The sequence below is a fragment of the Amblyomma mixtum genome, chromosome 1, assembly GCF_055824585.1.
Source record: "Amblyomma mixtum isolate Tamu chromosome 1, ASM5582458v1, whole genome shotgun sequence".
Lineage (NCBI taxonomy): Eukaryota > Metazoa > Arthropoda > Arachnida > Ixodida > Ixodidae > Amblyomma > Amblyomma mixtum.
The window spans coordinates 80,352,855-80,368,513 of NC_143012.1; the positions used below are offsets into that span (position 1 = coordinate 80,352,855).

The following is a 15,659-nucleotide window of genomic DNA, read 5'->3' on the forward strand; positions in this document are numbered from 1 at the left end:
TCCGGTCGCCGCCTCTTGGACCGGTTACATATCAGACATGATCACCATACCATGGAACGGGTTCGAGTGCCAGAACTGTGGAGAAGCGCCCTCTACGTTCGACCCCTTCCGACTAAGATGAACAAGGAGGACCATAATGGCCGGCGCCAGGCGCGGGCGAATGCCCTGCACCGCCACTATGGCTCAAAAAAACACGTCTTTTACGTCGACATTGCAGGACCCTACCGCTCCAGGGGGGAGTGGTACACGGCTGCAGTCATACACGAGGGAAAACAGGTGGACGGCCTCTCGTTCAGAGCACCCAACTCAACGCATGCGGAGGAGGTGGCGATCGCCCTCGCAGCCTCCCATCCCGACTCTAAATTCATCCTCACAGACTCTCGCGGAGCCTGTCGTAACTTTGAGTTCGGTTGGATCACTCCACTCGCTCAAGAAATATTACACCGCAGTACTCGCGACGGCGATCCAACTCATCGCTCAATCATATGGGTCCCCGGCCACCAAGGCATGCCAGGTAACGAAGCCGCCCATGAGGCAGCCCGCGCACTCACTCACCGGGCACCAGGCGTCCCTTGGGAGGAGCTTAACCCAGATCACAGCCCTCTCCTTTCTTTTAAAGAAATTACTGAGCACTATCGTGCCGAACACCGGCGATACCCAGTTCCTATGAAAGGACTGGGTAAAGCTGGCGAACGAATTCTCCTCAGGCTCTTTACAAACACCCTGCTGTGCCCGGCGGTTCTCAAGCACTTTAATCCTTCTTTTGACGGCCGCTGCTCATTCTGTGAGGAGGTGGCCAACACCTTCGACATGGTTTGGGCATGCAGAAAAAATCCTTCTCTCCCCCCAATCACCCCTTCCCCTACCCGAGAGGACTGGGAGGCGGCCCTGCTCAGCTGCCAGGAACTATCGGCCCAACAGGCCCTGGTTCGGCGGACTTGTGTAGCGGTCTCGACCAACGGGATCCCGGAATGAGGGACTCCGCCTAGTATTGTAAGGGGGAGACCCATTAGGGGCCTCTCCCCGAGCACCTCTCTGTAAATTACTAAATAAATGCTCTTCACCACCACCACCTCGCTCGAGTCCCAAAGGGCTCTGGTGAAACGGGCGAGAGACGAGACATTGTCATGCGGTGTCCCGGACTAGGGACGCCGACCATCCAGAGTGGGGCCACTCTGTGGCTCCCAAACTCTATTTCAGAAATTAAAAGTTTTCGCCGCCACCACCTATCGAATAAGATGGAAAGATGAATCCTTCAAATTGGCAAAATGTTTTTTTTTTTGAGGAAAGGAAATAGAACAGTATCTCTCACATATCTCGTGGACTCCTGAACCACGCCGTAAGTTAACAGAGGAAGTGAAAGAAGAAAGAGAGAAAGACGTGTCGTAGTGGAGGTCACCGGAATAATTTCGATCACCTGGGTATCTTTAACGTGCACTGACATCGCACAGTACCAGAGAGCATTTTGCTTTCGGTGTCCATCGAAGCGCGACCGCCGCGGTCGTGTTCGAACCTAAGTACTCCGGCTCGGTAGACGAGCGCGTTAACCACTGAGCCACTGCGGCGGGTATCGCACAATGCGTAGCCTTAATTTCGCGTCCTCGTCACTCGCGCAATGTCGTAGCCAAAAATTACAGGGGTTCTGAGGAAGTTAAAGGCGCGGTAACTGTTATTTCTCGGTGGGCACTTCAACTTTACCAAGAGCTTGTCAGGATCGGTCCCTTACGGGCTGACCCAAACATATATTCTGTCGCTTCCTAATAAAAATTCAGGGTGGTGGTGGTGGTGAAAACTTTTAATTGCTGAAATAGAGTTTGGGAGCGACAGAGTGGCCCCGCTACATGGTCGGCGTCCCTAGTCCGGGACACCGCAAGACCTCCAATTCTTAGCTGCCGTTTGCGACGTTTTTTTTCTTTAGGGGCATCTACGTCAATTTATGTGGCTTTTAGAGGGGAAGATGTAAGGCGAACACGAGCTAGGCTGGAACGATTAAGCATTGTGTGGACAGCGGAGTGCCATAATTGCGCACACCATTAATGCAATAGTCACATTGCACAACAATATGCAGTTGTTCATTTTTTTTTAAAGGGCGATTTATTTCCCTTTTTGGAGTCTGGTTGTAAATCGATTTCTGGCAAGCGGTACGTGCCCTCGTGGTCTCGTTTCACGATTGGTGATTGTGGCTGGCGCTTTTCCGCTATGACATAATCGGCTTGTGTTTGCCGCCTCAAGTCGTTGCAGGCATGTGAGTTTCCCTCTTGGTGATGGCAAAACTTTATTCTGAACACGACAAGGACGGTGAGGGGTTGGAGGCCGTCTTGAAATAAAATGCGTGGCCTCTGACGACGGCGTCAGGTGGCGACAAGTCCCCAGGCCCGTGATGAACTGACGTTAAACCCCAATGGGGCCTTCGGCAACGTTTCGCATGATGCGATCTTGGCGGGCCTAGCGAGGTCGCACTGGGGTCAGCGCACTTACGACTACGTGAGGGCATTCTTAGATCAAACCGCTACACTGGGCATAGGGAACGTGCGCTTCGAAACAATCCGCCTCACAGGATGTTGCACCCCACAACACTCGGTGCTGCCGCCCATGTTGTTCAACGTTACGTGTGCTGGCCTTTCCTCGCTGCTCCCTAGAATTCCCGATGTGCACCATGCTATTTGTGCCGATGACATCACGATATAGATGATGACAGGCTCGGACGGCCACATCGAAGATAACTTTCAATCAAAAATTCATAGAGGCGGCTCAACACTACACGACTGATATTGGGCTTACGTGTGCACCTGAAAAGTGGGAACTGCTCGTTATCTGCGCGCCTTAGAGGACACAAGCAGTCGACCTGGATATGGAGCTCCGCCTCGAAGGCACTCGCATCCCTGGAGTAGAGCGATTCCAGGAGCTGGCCCTGTACCTACAACCTGACGGCCGAGCAAGCTACACTGTACAGTTGCTCCAGAAGCAATTTGCGCAGGTGGCAATCTTGATGCGCCGCATCTGGAACAGACGCGGGGGCTCAACCAAACTGACCCATGCGAATCGTACAGGCGTTGCTAATCAGCCGTGCTACGTTCCACGCATCTTGTCAAAGACTGAGTTGAAGCGAGTTTAATCGGCTGAATGTCCTCCTGTGATCGGCGGTGAAGACAGCCCTCAGAGTGCCCTCGTGCACCTGGACACACGACAGAAGAGCTGGCGCGTCTTCGAGACTCGAGAATAGGGCGAACCGTTCTGCGCCCACAAGGGTAGCCGGTCCCCACCACTCCATTGCAGCAGAAGTACCACGCCGTACCGCCCAAACTCGCACCTAAGATCGAAGTCGCGCCGGTCCCGAAAAACGTGCACCCCGAGCTCCACGCCGACCGCAGAACTGGCAGAGTCAAGGCATTCATGCGTCAATACGGCTCTGACCTATTATACTATGTTGCTACACTTATTTGAGACACTCTACGAGCGCCCCCGTGCGGTCTGTCTTCGTGCTTTGTCGCGCGCCGCACTACGCCGTCTTCTGCTCGGCTCTATATAGGTCGGTCGGATGTGCTCTGCCCAGTGCTCTTGCCAAGTACTGTTCGGCCAGTGAGAACACTCTACTGGCGTCCGGTGACAATATGACTAAGCGGCGAAATACACATTCGGCACTGACGCTATGGGACTGGCGGTTACAGATGCTACTGGCTCAATTCAGACTACGGACTCCGTTCGGCGGATGAGCTCGAACACGACGGCTGAGGAGACCACCACAGGCTTTCATACACCACATAGCCACATATGACGAGCGTCACGCCAGTCCGACATGCACAATAATTACACACCCGGAGTCTACGTGCCACGCCTGCGCCAAGAGTTCTTTATCTTTTGAGGCTGGTGGTGATGGCATAAACTTTATTGGCCATGACAAATTACAGGTGCCTCATGGCCTGCCGGAGGGGCCCAAACGTCGGGCTCCTCCCTTACAAATGGTGTGCCAGTCCCTGGAGGGCCTGCCTGTTAGAGGCACTGGTGATGGCGAGTCGTTTGTCTTGGAGTGCCTAACTTGACATCAGCTGTTCCCTGTAAGTGAGTGCCACATCTAAGGGGGGGGGGGGAAGTGTGGAACAGGTTAGCAGTACATGCAGAAAGTCGCCTGGTTTGCCGCATAGTCGACAGGAGGAGGAAAATAGGTCAGGGAAACGTCCGTGCATGAATATCGGGTATGGCAGTTTGCGAGTTTGAAGCCTGCGCCAGAAAGTTGATTGCGTGGTTTTTATTTTCTCATGTCACTCTTCTCACAGGCATCGTTCCTTGTTACAGATACAGGCAGCAACTTGCCTATTCACTGTAAAAAATGCTCTTGCGTGCCAGCCCTCGACAAGACAAAGATTTTGAAAACATATTACGGAAAGCACAAACGTGAGATACATGAAGCTTACCTAACTCAAAACCGTGGCGATACGTGTGTCAGCCGTCCCTCATCCTATTATCAAAAGAGACTGCCTATCTGAAAAAGAGATCATACCTCTCTTAGAACACTATTTAGATTTTTAACCTTTTTGCGTAAAGTGCTAGCCATGTTCCTTTTTCCCGCAATCACATGCCCTGTATCCAACCTTCACCTGCATCTTATTGGTTTGCCTTGGATCCCTAGATGCAGCACTAACAGGGGACAAGCCTGTAAGCTCTTACGTCACTACAAGGACTGTTGACATACTTTTCCAAGAAATGGCTGATCATACAATGTAAGCAAGCTTTTATTGTGTTAGTGCATACATCTGCAGTTTTTTGCTGCTTGTTCAATAGTTCTATTTTCTGAATGGAGAAAGCTCAGTTAACTCTCGGTGCTAATTCCTCCAAGATTTACTCCTGAATATTGGTGCTTGTTTGTGCCTTTGGTGAGTTACTAAGATGGTTGCTGTGCAGGTGACATGACGCTTTCTTCATTTTTTTGATGCTGTGCATTGTACTGCAGCCAGGTGAGCTAACGCTATTGTAATGCTTTTAGGAACAAAAGTATTGCCTCTACGAGATATCTGATCTAGCTTGCTGTTATTTTCAGTATTCTGTGTCCATGTGGGGTATGAAGAAAACTGATATCATTGCTGCTTATGCACTCGCGGTGATTCCGGCTTTTGAGGAAAGGCTGGCTTTAGCGTTGTAGTACTTTAAAAGGTTGAAGCAATCTTGGTTTTTTCATGTCTAACTTCACTATATCGACCATTCACATTATAGCCATTGCTCGGCTGTTGACAGAAAAACAGATCAGAGGAGAAATTCAGTCAAATTATTCAACAGTCTTATCCGAATTCGACATGGTGATCTATATATTACTATGTCTTGTACACCATTACGAAGAAGGAAACGTGCAATTCAAGTTTAATGTCTATAGACTTTTAATGCTGTGGCCAGACTGGCTGACATACTGTATTTACTCATGGAATTTCTGCACCCCTAATAATTACCGGATTTAGAACAAAAACTCGCATATTTTGCACTTCCTGCTGTGCAAGCACACCAGCATGCTTGCGGGTGCACGCAGGGCAGGCTTCGAAAGATTAGCGCAGCCAGGTTGCCGTGCACAGCTGTGAAAGGTGAGTGAGTGGTGCAAAGAGTCAGTAATTCATTTGTACAGTGGTTCCAGTAAGGAAGAGTCACTTGCGTACCATTTATCCGGCGGGCTCGCACCTCTGGTCATTTTTCCTTACTAGTGGCTGCAATACTTGCAAACTTCTAGTAACCTCTGGAGCATGCATCGCGACAGAATGCGAAACTTCCGAACTGTTAGCTGTTCTGTTTGTCGCAACTCCGCCAGGCTGCTAGCGAGGGCATTGTTTAATCGCCTTGTATTTCTGTTTGCCTCTTATTGATGGCTTTGTGACTGTATCATTGCATGTTTATTGCTTGTTTGTTTTTTTTTTGTTTTGTGGGGTTTAACGTCCCAAAGCGACTAAGGCTATGAGAGACGCCGTAGTGAAGGGCTCCAGAAATTTCGACCACCTGGGGTTCTTTAACGTGCACTGACATCGCACAGTACACGGGCCTCTAGAATTTCTCCTCCAAAGAAATTCCAGCCGCCGCGGCCGGGATCGAACCCGCGTCTTTTGGGTCAGCAGCCGAGCACCATAGCCGCTGAGCCACCGCGGCGGCTGTTTATTGCTTCGAGCGGTGCACGTGCTGTCATGCCATCTCGTGGGGAAGTAGACATAACTCGTGTTTGGGGCAGGCGCAGGAGGTTGGGGGGCGAGGTATGTGTTGACATATATTTGGAGTCGAAGCTTTCTTTTGGCTAACGTGATTTGTATCGTTGACTTATATGCGGCAAAATGTCGTATACATTGTGCGTTAAGACCTTTCCAGAGTTTCTTTGGCATGTTCGGAAAATCTCCTTGTAATTTGCACACCCCTTTTTGAAGCCTTAATTTTAGGAAAAAAAAAACCCGCAGATGTTACGCTAGTAAATATCCTCAATTTTCCTGCATAAAAGAACCTTGTGGACCTTGTGGACCACACACGTGCTGTTTGAGCATGTAGCTTTTTGTGTTTTTTGCGGCAGCCAGCAGAAGCTAATGTGCGCCAGAGCAGTACCCATAGCTGTGCTTTATGTGACCCTGCTTTTCTGCCTTAAAACATATGTCAGCCAGACTGGCCATTGCATTCATGGCCACTCAGGGGGACATGAAATATGGTTGGAAAGCAAAACAAACTTGAATTTTCTCACCCACTGCCGCTCTTGTGAGAACTGACTTGAGGATATCAAAATATTATCCAGGAGCAAAGATAGACTAGGGCGTGAACTGTCCTCATTAAGATGCATGCATGAAAGAAGACATTGCAAGCAACAGGATCATGGTAGAATGTTTTTTTTTTTTCATACGGTGATATTGATCGATGTAGGAAAATATAGTGTAATCATTTGACAGTAATTATACAAAACAGTAGAATGAAATGCTTTTGGTGCAACATGAACTCATGATCTCCATAGCATTCGCAGCGTTGCATGCATACAAACTGAGCAACAAAGGCATTCCCCCTTTTCTTTTTTCTGCCGCCGCGGTGGCTCAGCGGTTATGGTGCTCGGCTGCTGACCCAAAAGACGCGGGTTCGATCCCGGCTGCGGCGGCTAGAATTTCTTTGGAGGAGAAATTCTAGAGGCCCGTGTACTGTGCGATGTCAGTGCACGTTAAAGAACCCCAGGTGGTCGAAATTTCCGGAGCCCTCCACTACGGCGTCTCTCATAGCCTTAGTCGCTTTGGGACGCTAAACCCCATAAACCAAAATCAAGCCTTTTCTTTTTTCTAAAGCATTCACATGGTTTGGAATGAATTTGTGGCATTTGCTTGTCTGCCCTTGACGAAATGGTTATGCAAGTGATTGTTTACTGTAATCACGGTCGCCACATAAGAGCGTTCGTCTATGCTTTCCTTGGTTTCAGTGACTGTTTGTGCATGTCATGTTGTGTGAACAGGTCCAAAACGCTATAATGCCAACCTCACACAGCATCTATTGAAGTGAGGACTTGATGCTGTCTTGTTCCTTTGGACCTTTTGGTGTTTAAACAATACATATTCTGTGAGAGGATGAAAACTTACGCAGGATTTTTCATTTTTGTTGCGGATATCCGTGCAGTACGAATATAAAAGCTTTTGGCTAAAATAAGTTGCCAGCCAAAGGCAACGGAGACAATGTTTGTGCCCGCGGTAAGCTCATCTTCTATAAGGCTGCTAAAAAGTTTGAAATGAAGTTGCAAGTACATGAAGCCTGTCATAATGCTGTGCAACATTAGCCTAAACTACAGCATGCTTATGTTGTAGAAAGGATTCATCTCGCAGTCATGCTCAGACGTCTGTGCTTGTAGTTACTAAGTCTAGCAGCACTATGCATATATTACGGTTCGGGGCTCTGCATTTCTCATCAGGGCAAGTATATTGCAAAATTTGAACTTAGGCGCTGTTCTTGGCTTAAATTTGCCGGTACAAAAATAAGCAGCTGTATTAATCCATCAGGTACTGATGGAAGATCACTATTCGTATACTTTCTTCACTAGCCTCAGAATTCCTTATTTAGAGTACAAGCACAATAAATCTGCATACACATAGCTTCATTCATTCTCGCTTTGGTACAACTTGATAACATTACGTATTAATACATTAGCACCTTTCTTAGAACGCAGCTGTTTCCTAATTGGTTACAGATGTGCACGACTTGTAGAAAACATATTACCAAACCACTCATTTAAACAGTAGTGATGTAGAAAACTCATGAACAAATTGTGTATGGATGCAACTGTGGCATTGCATTACTCTCGAAGCCTCACCACGTGGTACTTTATTCAGTACTCCTTGGTCGTGGAACAGTGAACATTCACTTTCGAAGCTTGTTTTTTCGTTCACAGAAAAGATTGAAGAATTGCCTTTTTGTTAACCCAGTATACATATAGACCATGTACAAAGGCAGTCTTAATTCTTTATTCCCTCGAAATATAGTCTTTGCATTTTGAATGAGGCGAATTCAGTTAAATGTATGCGGTTGGGCAATGACAACAAGGCACATGAAGGAGCACTTCACTGACATTGTTAAAAGCACATAGAAAAATAATATAGCACCGAGATGCACATAAATTGTCCACTAGAGCCATGACTCAAGAATTTGCAGCCCATGTACTAAAAAGTACTTTTTTTTTCTGTTTGGAATTGTGGCCATTTCTCATGCTGTCTTGAATAGGTGTGGCATAAATCGTACCTGATGCTGTTTTGTGATATTATTGTGCTAAGTTTATTGTTTCTTTTTAACGGATGATGCTGTTAGAACAACTTGGAAATGATCATTTAATCTGCATATATTAGGTCATACATTCTGTATCTGTCACTGCGATCCGCCACTAGTAAGCTCACTGCCTCTCATGTGCATTTATTATTTGTGATGTCAGCGCAGGTTAAAAGGCCCTCAGGTCGTCTGCATTAATCGGGAGTAGTCATTGCGACATCTCTTATAGCCTATGTGTCACATCAGGGGAAGCGACTTAAAGGGCCACGGACCAGGGTCCGGACATTTTTGAAAAACAAGCCCACTGCATAGATGAGGCATCGAAGATAACCTCTGCAAAATATTGGAGCCATGCGCGCCCCGAAAAGCTGCGAAAATTCAAATCAAAGCCCGTTCGTTCTTTCCTTCCTTCAAAAACGGGCCCGGCCCACTACTCTGCACCCCGCTGACGTCAAGGGGGGCTACTTTCGCTAAAGGCACTCCATTGGTGCATCGTTCTGACTGACGGGAGAAGGTTGGGCGTAGCCTTGGCGTCGCGTCGTCTGCACAAGGCTTTCCGCAGCGCCTTCTGTTCTGGCTCATGCCTACAAACCCGCATGAAGGAACAAAAAAAAAAAAACTGCGGAGGGAGCGTGCGGCGACAGCCTTGAACCCTAGCCATAAAAAGTAAAAAATTAGTAAAACTGAGGGAGTTGGTTCGCCCCCCCCCCCCCCCCCCCCCGCCGTGATCACGTCACGAGACGCTCTGCGTGCGCGCTCCCTTCTCAGTTTCTTTTCTTCTATGCGAGCCCCCCAAAACAAGGTTTTAATTAGTAGTGCAGCAGAGCCTTTCCCTCGCTCGCCCACATGACCGCTCCGCACACACACCCCTTATCTTTCGTGCATCTTGCGTACGCCTTGACTCCAATGAATGACATATGCTTTGGAGCGGAGAAAAGACACAAACACACAGAACACAAACACGCATGGAGAAAAGCAAACGGGCGGTTGCCGGGTCCGCGCTTCGCCGTGTGTTTCGAACACAACCGACTTCCGCCCCTCCGCTCGTGAAACGGTGGGGAGGCCTAAAAGAAAATGAAAAGGTGGCTCGTTAACTGGGAATGACAAACAGATGTATGAAAGGATGCGCTCGCTAACAAGTCTAGGTGGTCGAGCCGATCGCGCCTCTCGATCGTTCAGTGTGCGGAGAAAATGCAAAAACCAAGAAAAGAATTCTATTGAAGGCGGGGCCATGACGTCGCCCTGTGACGCACTCCACAGACACCACGCCTCCGGCTTACACCGGAGAACGAAGGGGTGATTTTGCCTTGCCGAGCCTACTCGACGAGGAGCGGGAGAGAAGAATTTCGAGGAGGGAATGGAAGGAGAGGAGGCTCGCTCAAAGAGAGGTAGAGAGTGTCTGCTGCGCTGGGGTGGGCACAGGCCCTTTAAAACATGCAGTGGGAAAGTGAGCTTCACTCCAGAAGCACCAGCCACCTCCTCACCAATCTAGCTTCAGGGCTGCCAACCAACCCATTGTTAAACTCTACTCACCTCTGCCCACATTCACCTTTCACAAAAATTACGTTCAGTGTGTGAAGTTTCGGCTTAAAATAAAAGCATAAAAGTAATCGTGGAGAGTAAATCCAGCTGCTTTCGAAGAATTATACATCAGTTGTCTGTCCCTCAATTTTTTCTTTTAGCATTTCATTTTTGTGCGCTGTTGTTACTGGGAATGTAAATCAGCTTGCCCATCCATCCGTTTTATCAGTGGTGTAAGTGATCATGTGCAACCAGGCACATGGCGAGACCATAATTGCTCTACCACAGTGAAGTCAGATTGTTTATGTGGTGTTGTCTGAGAGAGCAAAAAATGCATGCAGGTCATAGAGAGGAAAAACTGAGACAATACTATGCATTCTAAAGGGATGTTATGTGCCATTCATTTCACCCTTATATATGTGCACTGGCATGGTTTCTTGCCCTGACTGGGTGCCTATAATATATTCTGAACATTACTGTTTTACACTGTCTTGTTTATGCAGGATGGAGAGAAGCCATCGACACCGTGCATTGTGTACTGCAACGTAGATATCGAGCAGGCCGATGATTATTTTCTGTATGTGGAGAAGCAACGGCTTTTTCGTGTATTTGATGCAATTCAGGGACTTGCCGGCCTGATGGCCGCATACTGGCTATTTAACATCAGCTACCCAAAGGCAGCGTACAGCTTGTGCTGCGTAGTAGAACACCTATTTTTGAATGTGAATGTTTCAACGTCAAGGGCAGCCGCCCAGAGGTTCATTTCAAGCTTCAAGCCTGACTTCATGTTTTAGGAATCTACAACGATGTATATAAAGAAAGCCAACAGTCACTGAGGCTAAGAAAAGCATAAGGGATTTTTTTTTTATTTCTGGTGTTGATCAGTACGAAAATATCAGTGTTCATTTAATGGATAAAACATGATTAAAATCAGAATTTCTAATCATATTTTTAGGCAAAAAATGATTGCGCTATTATTTTTTCACTGATCAGCACTACAAATAAAACAATTGTCTTGTGCTTTCCCTGGTTCGGTGTCTGTTGGCCTCCTTCATCTTCATGTCATAACGAGTCCCTCATTTCTCAACCGTTAACTGTTCAATAAATGAGTTCACTGAGTACACTGTATTGTATGCATCACTGCATGCGTGCTTGCACTTGCATGCATTTAAAGACAAGGCTTTAACAACACAGAGCGTGTGCATTTATTGCTGCAGTAGCGAGCAGAAGGGCACCACGCAAGTCAGCCGATGGCGGTTTGCATGATAAAAGTGCAATAACTTGCACCAGTCCATTATAGCTAAGCGCGCGTGTAAAGCATCGCAAAATGTGCACCTTTATAACAGCCTTTTATTGAAGGAGACACCCTTTTATCAAAGGGTGCATATGCGCTTGCAGCACCCTTCCTAACACCCTTTTTTAAAAAGGTGCAGGTGTGCTTGCAACACCCTTTCAAGCGAAGGGTGTAGGGTTGCTTGCTGCACCCATTAAAAGTGTGCGTGAGTACCTATACGCACCCTTTCTGGAGGGTGTAAGAGGGTGAGTTATAGACACGGCAATGCACCTTTAAGGGTGCGATTTTTTTTAGTGTACCTACGTTTCACTCGTGCCGAAAGCGAACGGCTAGAGGCGTCACTCCGAAAAGCGTACAAGACGGCCCTGGGTCTTCCCATGTCCACAGCTACTCATAAGCTCATGGCTCTCGGAATCTTCAATACCGTGAGCGAACATATCGAAGCAATCCTCACTGCCCAATACGACTGGCTCTCACTCACACACGCTGGCCGAGCGGTACTGCAGCGAGATGGGATCTCACCGCCGAGAGCGGCCCCAAGGTATGCTGAACTTACCCCGGAATATCGCCAAAATCTCCGCATCCCTCCCATTCCCAAACGGATGCACCCGGAACACCATGCCGAGAGACGGGCCGACCGCGCACGTCAATTCGAGAAACGCTTCAGCGGACGTCCGGACGTCGCGCATACGGACGGCTCTTACCATCCCTCTAAACCAGTGACGGTGGCGGCAGCTCCCGCTCCTCACCGCAGCTCGTACACAGCCTGCAGCATTCGCAATGCAGAAACAGTCACCGCAGCAGAGGAGGTTGTCATTGCGCTAGCGCTGGCCAAACCACCAAAATCGTCATCAGTGATTCTCAACAGGCTATCCGCAACTACGATGCTGGCCTTATCTCTTGCCAGGCGTTACACATTCTACTTTCTACTGCACCCTCTTCCACCTCTCGCTTACTTCTTTGGGCTCCAGCCCACGAGTCGCACAGCGGAAACGCCCAGGTGCACACTCTCGCCCGAGATCTCAGCTGCCGAGCCGAGTGTATGATCAGCCTCCCTGCTTCCTTCGATGCTAATATCTCACGCGCTTCTCTACTCAATACTTACACGGACATACGCCAGCACCAACGGCTCGAAAGCTGTTTATATCCTTCCGCACACCGTGATCTAAAAAGGCGCGAGGCCGTCCAATTAATGGCGCAAACTACAAACTGGCAGTTTTCTAAACCCCCTTTTCATAAAGCAGAATCTTTCCGCAACATAGACACCATGTGCAGACACTGCTCAACTCCGGCCACTATCATACACATGGCGTGTAGTTATACACACTACAACACAAACAACTCAAACACCCCAGAGACGTGGGAGTCTCCCCTGCGTACTTCCGAGCCAGCAGACTAACGCCGGCATATCCAGGTCGCGGTGGAGGCGGCGACATCCCAAGGGATCCCCGCCGACCTCCTCTGAGACAGCGCAACCGGTCCTTGGACTGATCCCCTGTTTTGGGGCGTAATAAATGAGTTGAGTACCACCGAATTCAACGAGAAGTCTGCCGAAGGAGCGGCGGTGCTGCTGCCACCACCAACGCGCGCGCGCACGTTCCACCGCTACGTTCCACCGCTAGGTTGCGCCGCTGTGCGGAGCAGAGGAGGCAGTTGGCATGATTCCAGCGCACGGACGGACACCGCGACCATGGACGGACACCGCGAGCATGAGCCATTAAAGGCTTTCGCATTAAAACGACTAGACGTAACCAGGGGTATATCGTACCTCTCGCTATGTATATCCTGGCACAACTGAGCTATGCCACATCCACTTTTTTCACTCTGTCCTCCCACATCTTTCTACTCTCTTGTATCTGCACGCAGCAGTGGTTGTGGCTTAGCTAGAGCCAGTAGGCAGGCCCATGCAATTTCCTTTTCATCCTTCTTTCAGTAGCAACAACCTCTGCTTTCAAACGGTATCGCAGCTTAACGCGCGACTGAGGTGTCCACTGTTCCAGGGTGCTAGTTATGCACCTTTGATTTCGAAGCGAGGCAGTTGTTCGCTGCACATCTTTTACTCCATGCTGGTAAGGCAAATAAGCTTAATAGCACGGGGTCATCATTTACTGTTATTCTATGTACAATGTCAGCAACACTTAATACGTGAACAGAGTCCAGCGGAAGTTCACAAATCAGGTGGAACAGTGGTTTGCAGTATCCAGTCTGTATGAAGAGATAATGATTCGAATTGCCCTCTTCTGGAAGCGGCTAATATATTATAATTATGTTTTATACGTATAGCCTCATAATACTATGCAGTAGCTTAGATAACTATGCATAAATAAGAAATAGAAAATATGCAGAACCGTTACGTCAGAACATTCACGGGCTTTTATTAACATGTGGCAACCGTAAGCGAGCTTCGAACATGTCTTACTAATATGTGACTGCCAGTTCATATCAGAATCAAACAAGACTACTAAGTATTTAACGAGGCTACTCGCTGTGAATGCGCAGTCTTGTGAGGCTACTTGCTGTAAAAGTACAGACGGTTGTATGGTCGTGTAACACACTTGGTTTCGTCTGGCGAATGGACAAGACAAGTAATGACATTCAGAAAACAAAAACCATGGCCCTAGCTGAGTTAAACAAGAATATACATACAGGAACTTGAAGGTTTTGGTAACCTTGGCAGAAAGAAAGCTGTGATGCAAGGCTAAAATACTTTCAATAGTACAAATGTAGTGAAGAAATCTACAGTGCTTGCCCTTACTGATGGTGATTATAGATCGTGACGAAAGAACGCGCTCGGCGATTTTGTACAGTGTATCGGAAAATATTCTAAATCGAAAATAGGTAAAGTGCGCGCAAAATTCAGCGCATCGGTCACTCTACGTTCGGAAGCTACATAAACCATGCGAAGGATGCCCTTCTATGCATCGTTTCGCGTCATGATGCTGCACTTGACAGATGGGTTCATTGGGCTGCCGGGCGCGCAGCCGAAGGCGGCAGAGAACTCTTCCACGTGTCGGAAGGTGACGTCGCAGTCGTCGTCGTCGGCCACAGGGAACACGCTCTCGCTGCCCAGGCAGGTCGAGTAGCACGCCGCGATGAAGAACAGTGCGGCGCTGCCGTAGCCCTCGAACCCTCCGAGCAGTTCGTCGTAGCCCTCCGAGGCGGCGCTGCGTTGTCTGTACGCTTGCAGCGACACCTCGAGGGCGAGCGTGTGCTCAAGCTGACGGAGAATGTCGAAGAAACTGCCGTATCCACTGCTCCCGTTCAATGCGCACGCCAGCGCCGTCCCGAAGGCGCCCACGGCTTCCGAAGAGATGATGTAGCTGCGATTTAAGCGTAGTATGCTATAAGACAGCCTTTTAAGGCCAAAGCCTTTAATGGCTCATACTGGCGTCCGTTAGCAGAGAGTGTTACACCTTTGGCAGCGTGTTAACTCGGGAACTAAAAAAAGATAGGAGAAAACGAATGGTTGCTCCGCATAGAGGAGGGAAAAATGAACCTAGAAGCCACGTTTGATGACCGTAGAGTAATTGGTTAATTATAGTAAAAAATGTCGAATTTGCGTCGAATTAGCGCGGATGTCGATATAGCCACGGGAACGGTGTGACGTCACATCCACCGGAAGTCCTCACGGTATAGTGAAAATTGTCACAGAACGGTCGGGAAAACACCGGGTTTGTGTGAAATTAGACGGAGAAATGTGTAATTAAGCGTAATTAGCACTTAAGATCGGAAGTCGTCCGGCATAGTGTCCTCGCCTTTCGCCTCTCAACACTTTAGTTGCCAAATTGCCCTCACAATTTTTATGCTTATGTGCGAGCGCATTACACACGTTTGCACACTTTTGCGAGGCACCGAGCTCTCCGGAATTGGAAACCAACGCGTCCGCGGCTGGGTGGTACGCCCTCGTACCGAGAGGGAACCGTGTGACTTTCGATTTTTTTGCAAATTTGGAACGACCGCGTCTACCCGGGCGATCTCGTCGCTCGGCAAAACGACTAAGTCAGAACCGAGTCTACCGAGGCGCGAAAACCAACGGCAAAACGACTAAGTCTCGACCGCGTCTACCGGGGCGACCACGCCAACAGCAAACAAGTCGTTCTGGTCA

The 15,659-nt window shown here is 48.5% G+C and overlaps 1 protein-coding gene across 2 annotated transcripts in view; it reads left to right on the forward strand.

The window, feature by feature from the left end:
• The window catches only part of LOC149366900 (uncharacterized), a 152,012-nt gene extending 141,066 nt beyond the window's left edge, over positions 1-10,946 (forward strand). Inside the window, exons 4-6 of one of the 2 annotated variants that reach the window (XM_089553098.1) lie at positions 4,628-4,718; positions 4,900-4,952; positions 10,764-10,883. In XM_089553098.1, the coding sequence (XP_089409224.1) occupies positions 4,628-4,718; positions 4,900-4,903 (95 nt within the window). In that variant the 3' untranslated portion in view covers positions 4,904-4,952; positions 10,764-10,883. Of the gene's footprint in view, positions 1-4,627; positions 4,719-4,899; positions 4,953-10,763 lie in introns of both variants that reach the window. The other variant, XM_089553088.1, reaches the window with a different exon arrangement.
• Positions 10,947-15,659: the final 4,713 nt, after the last annotated feature.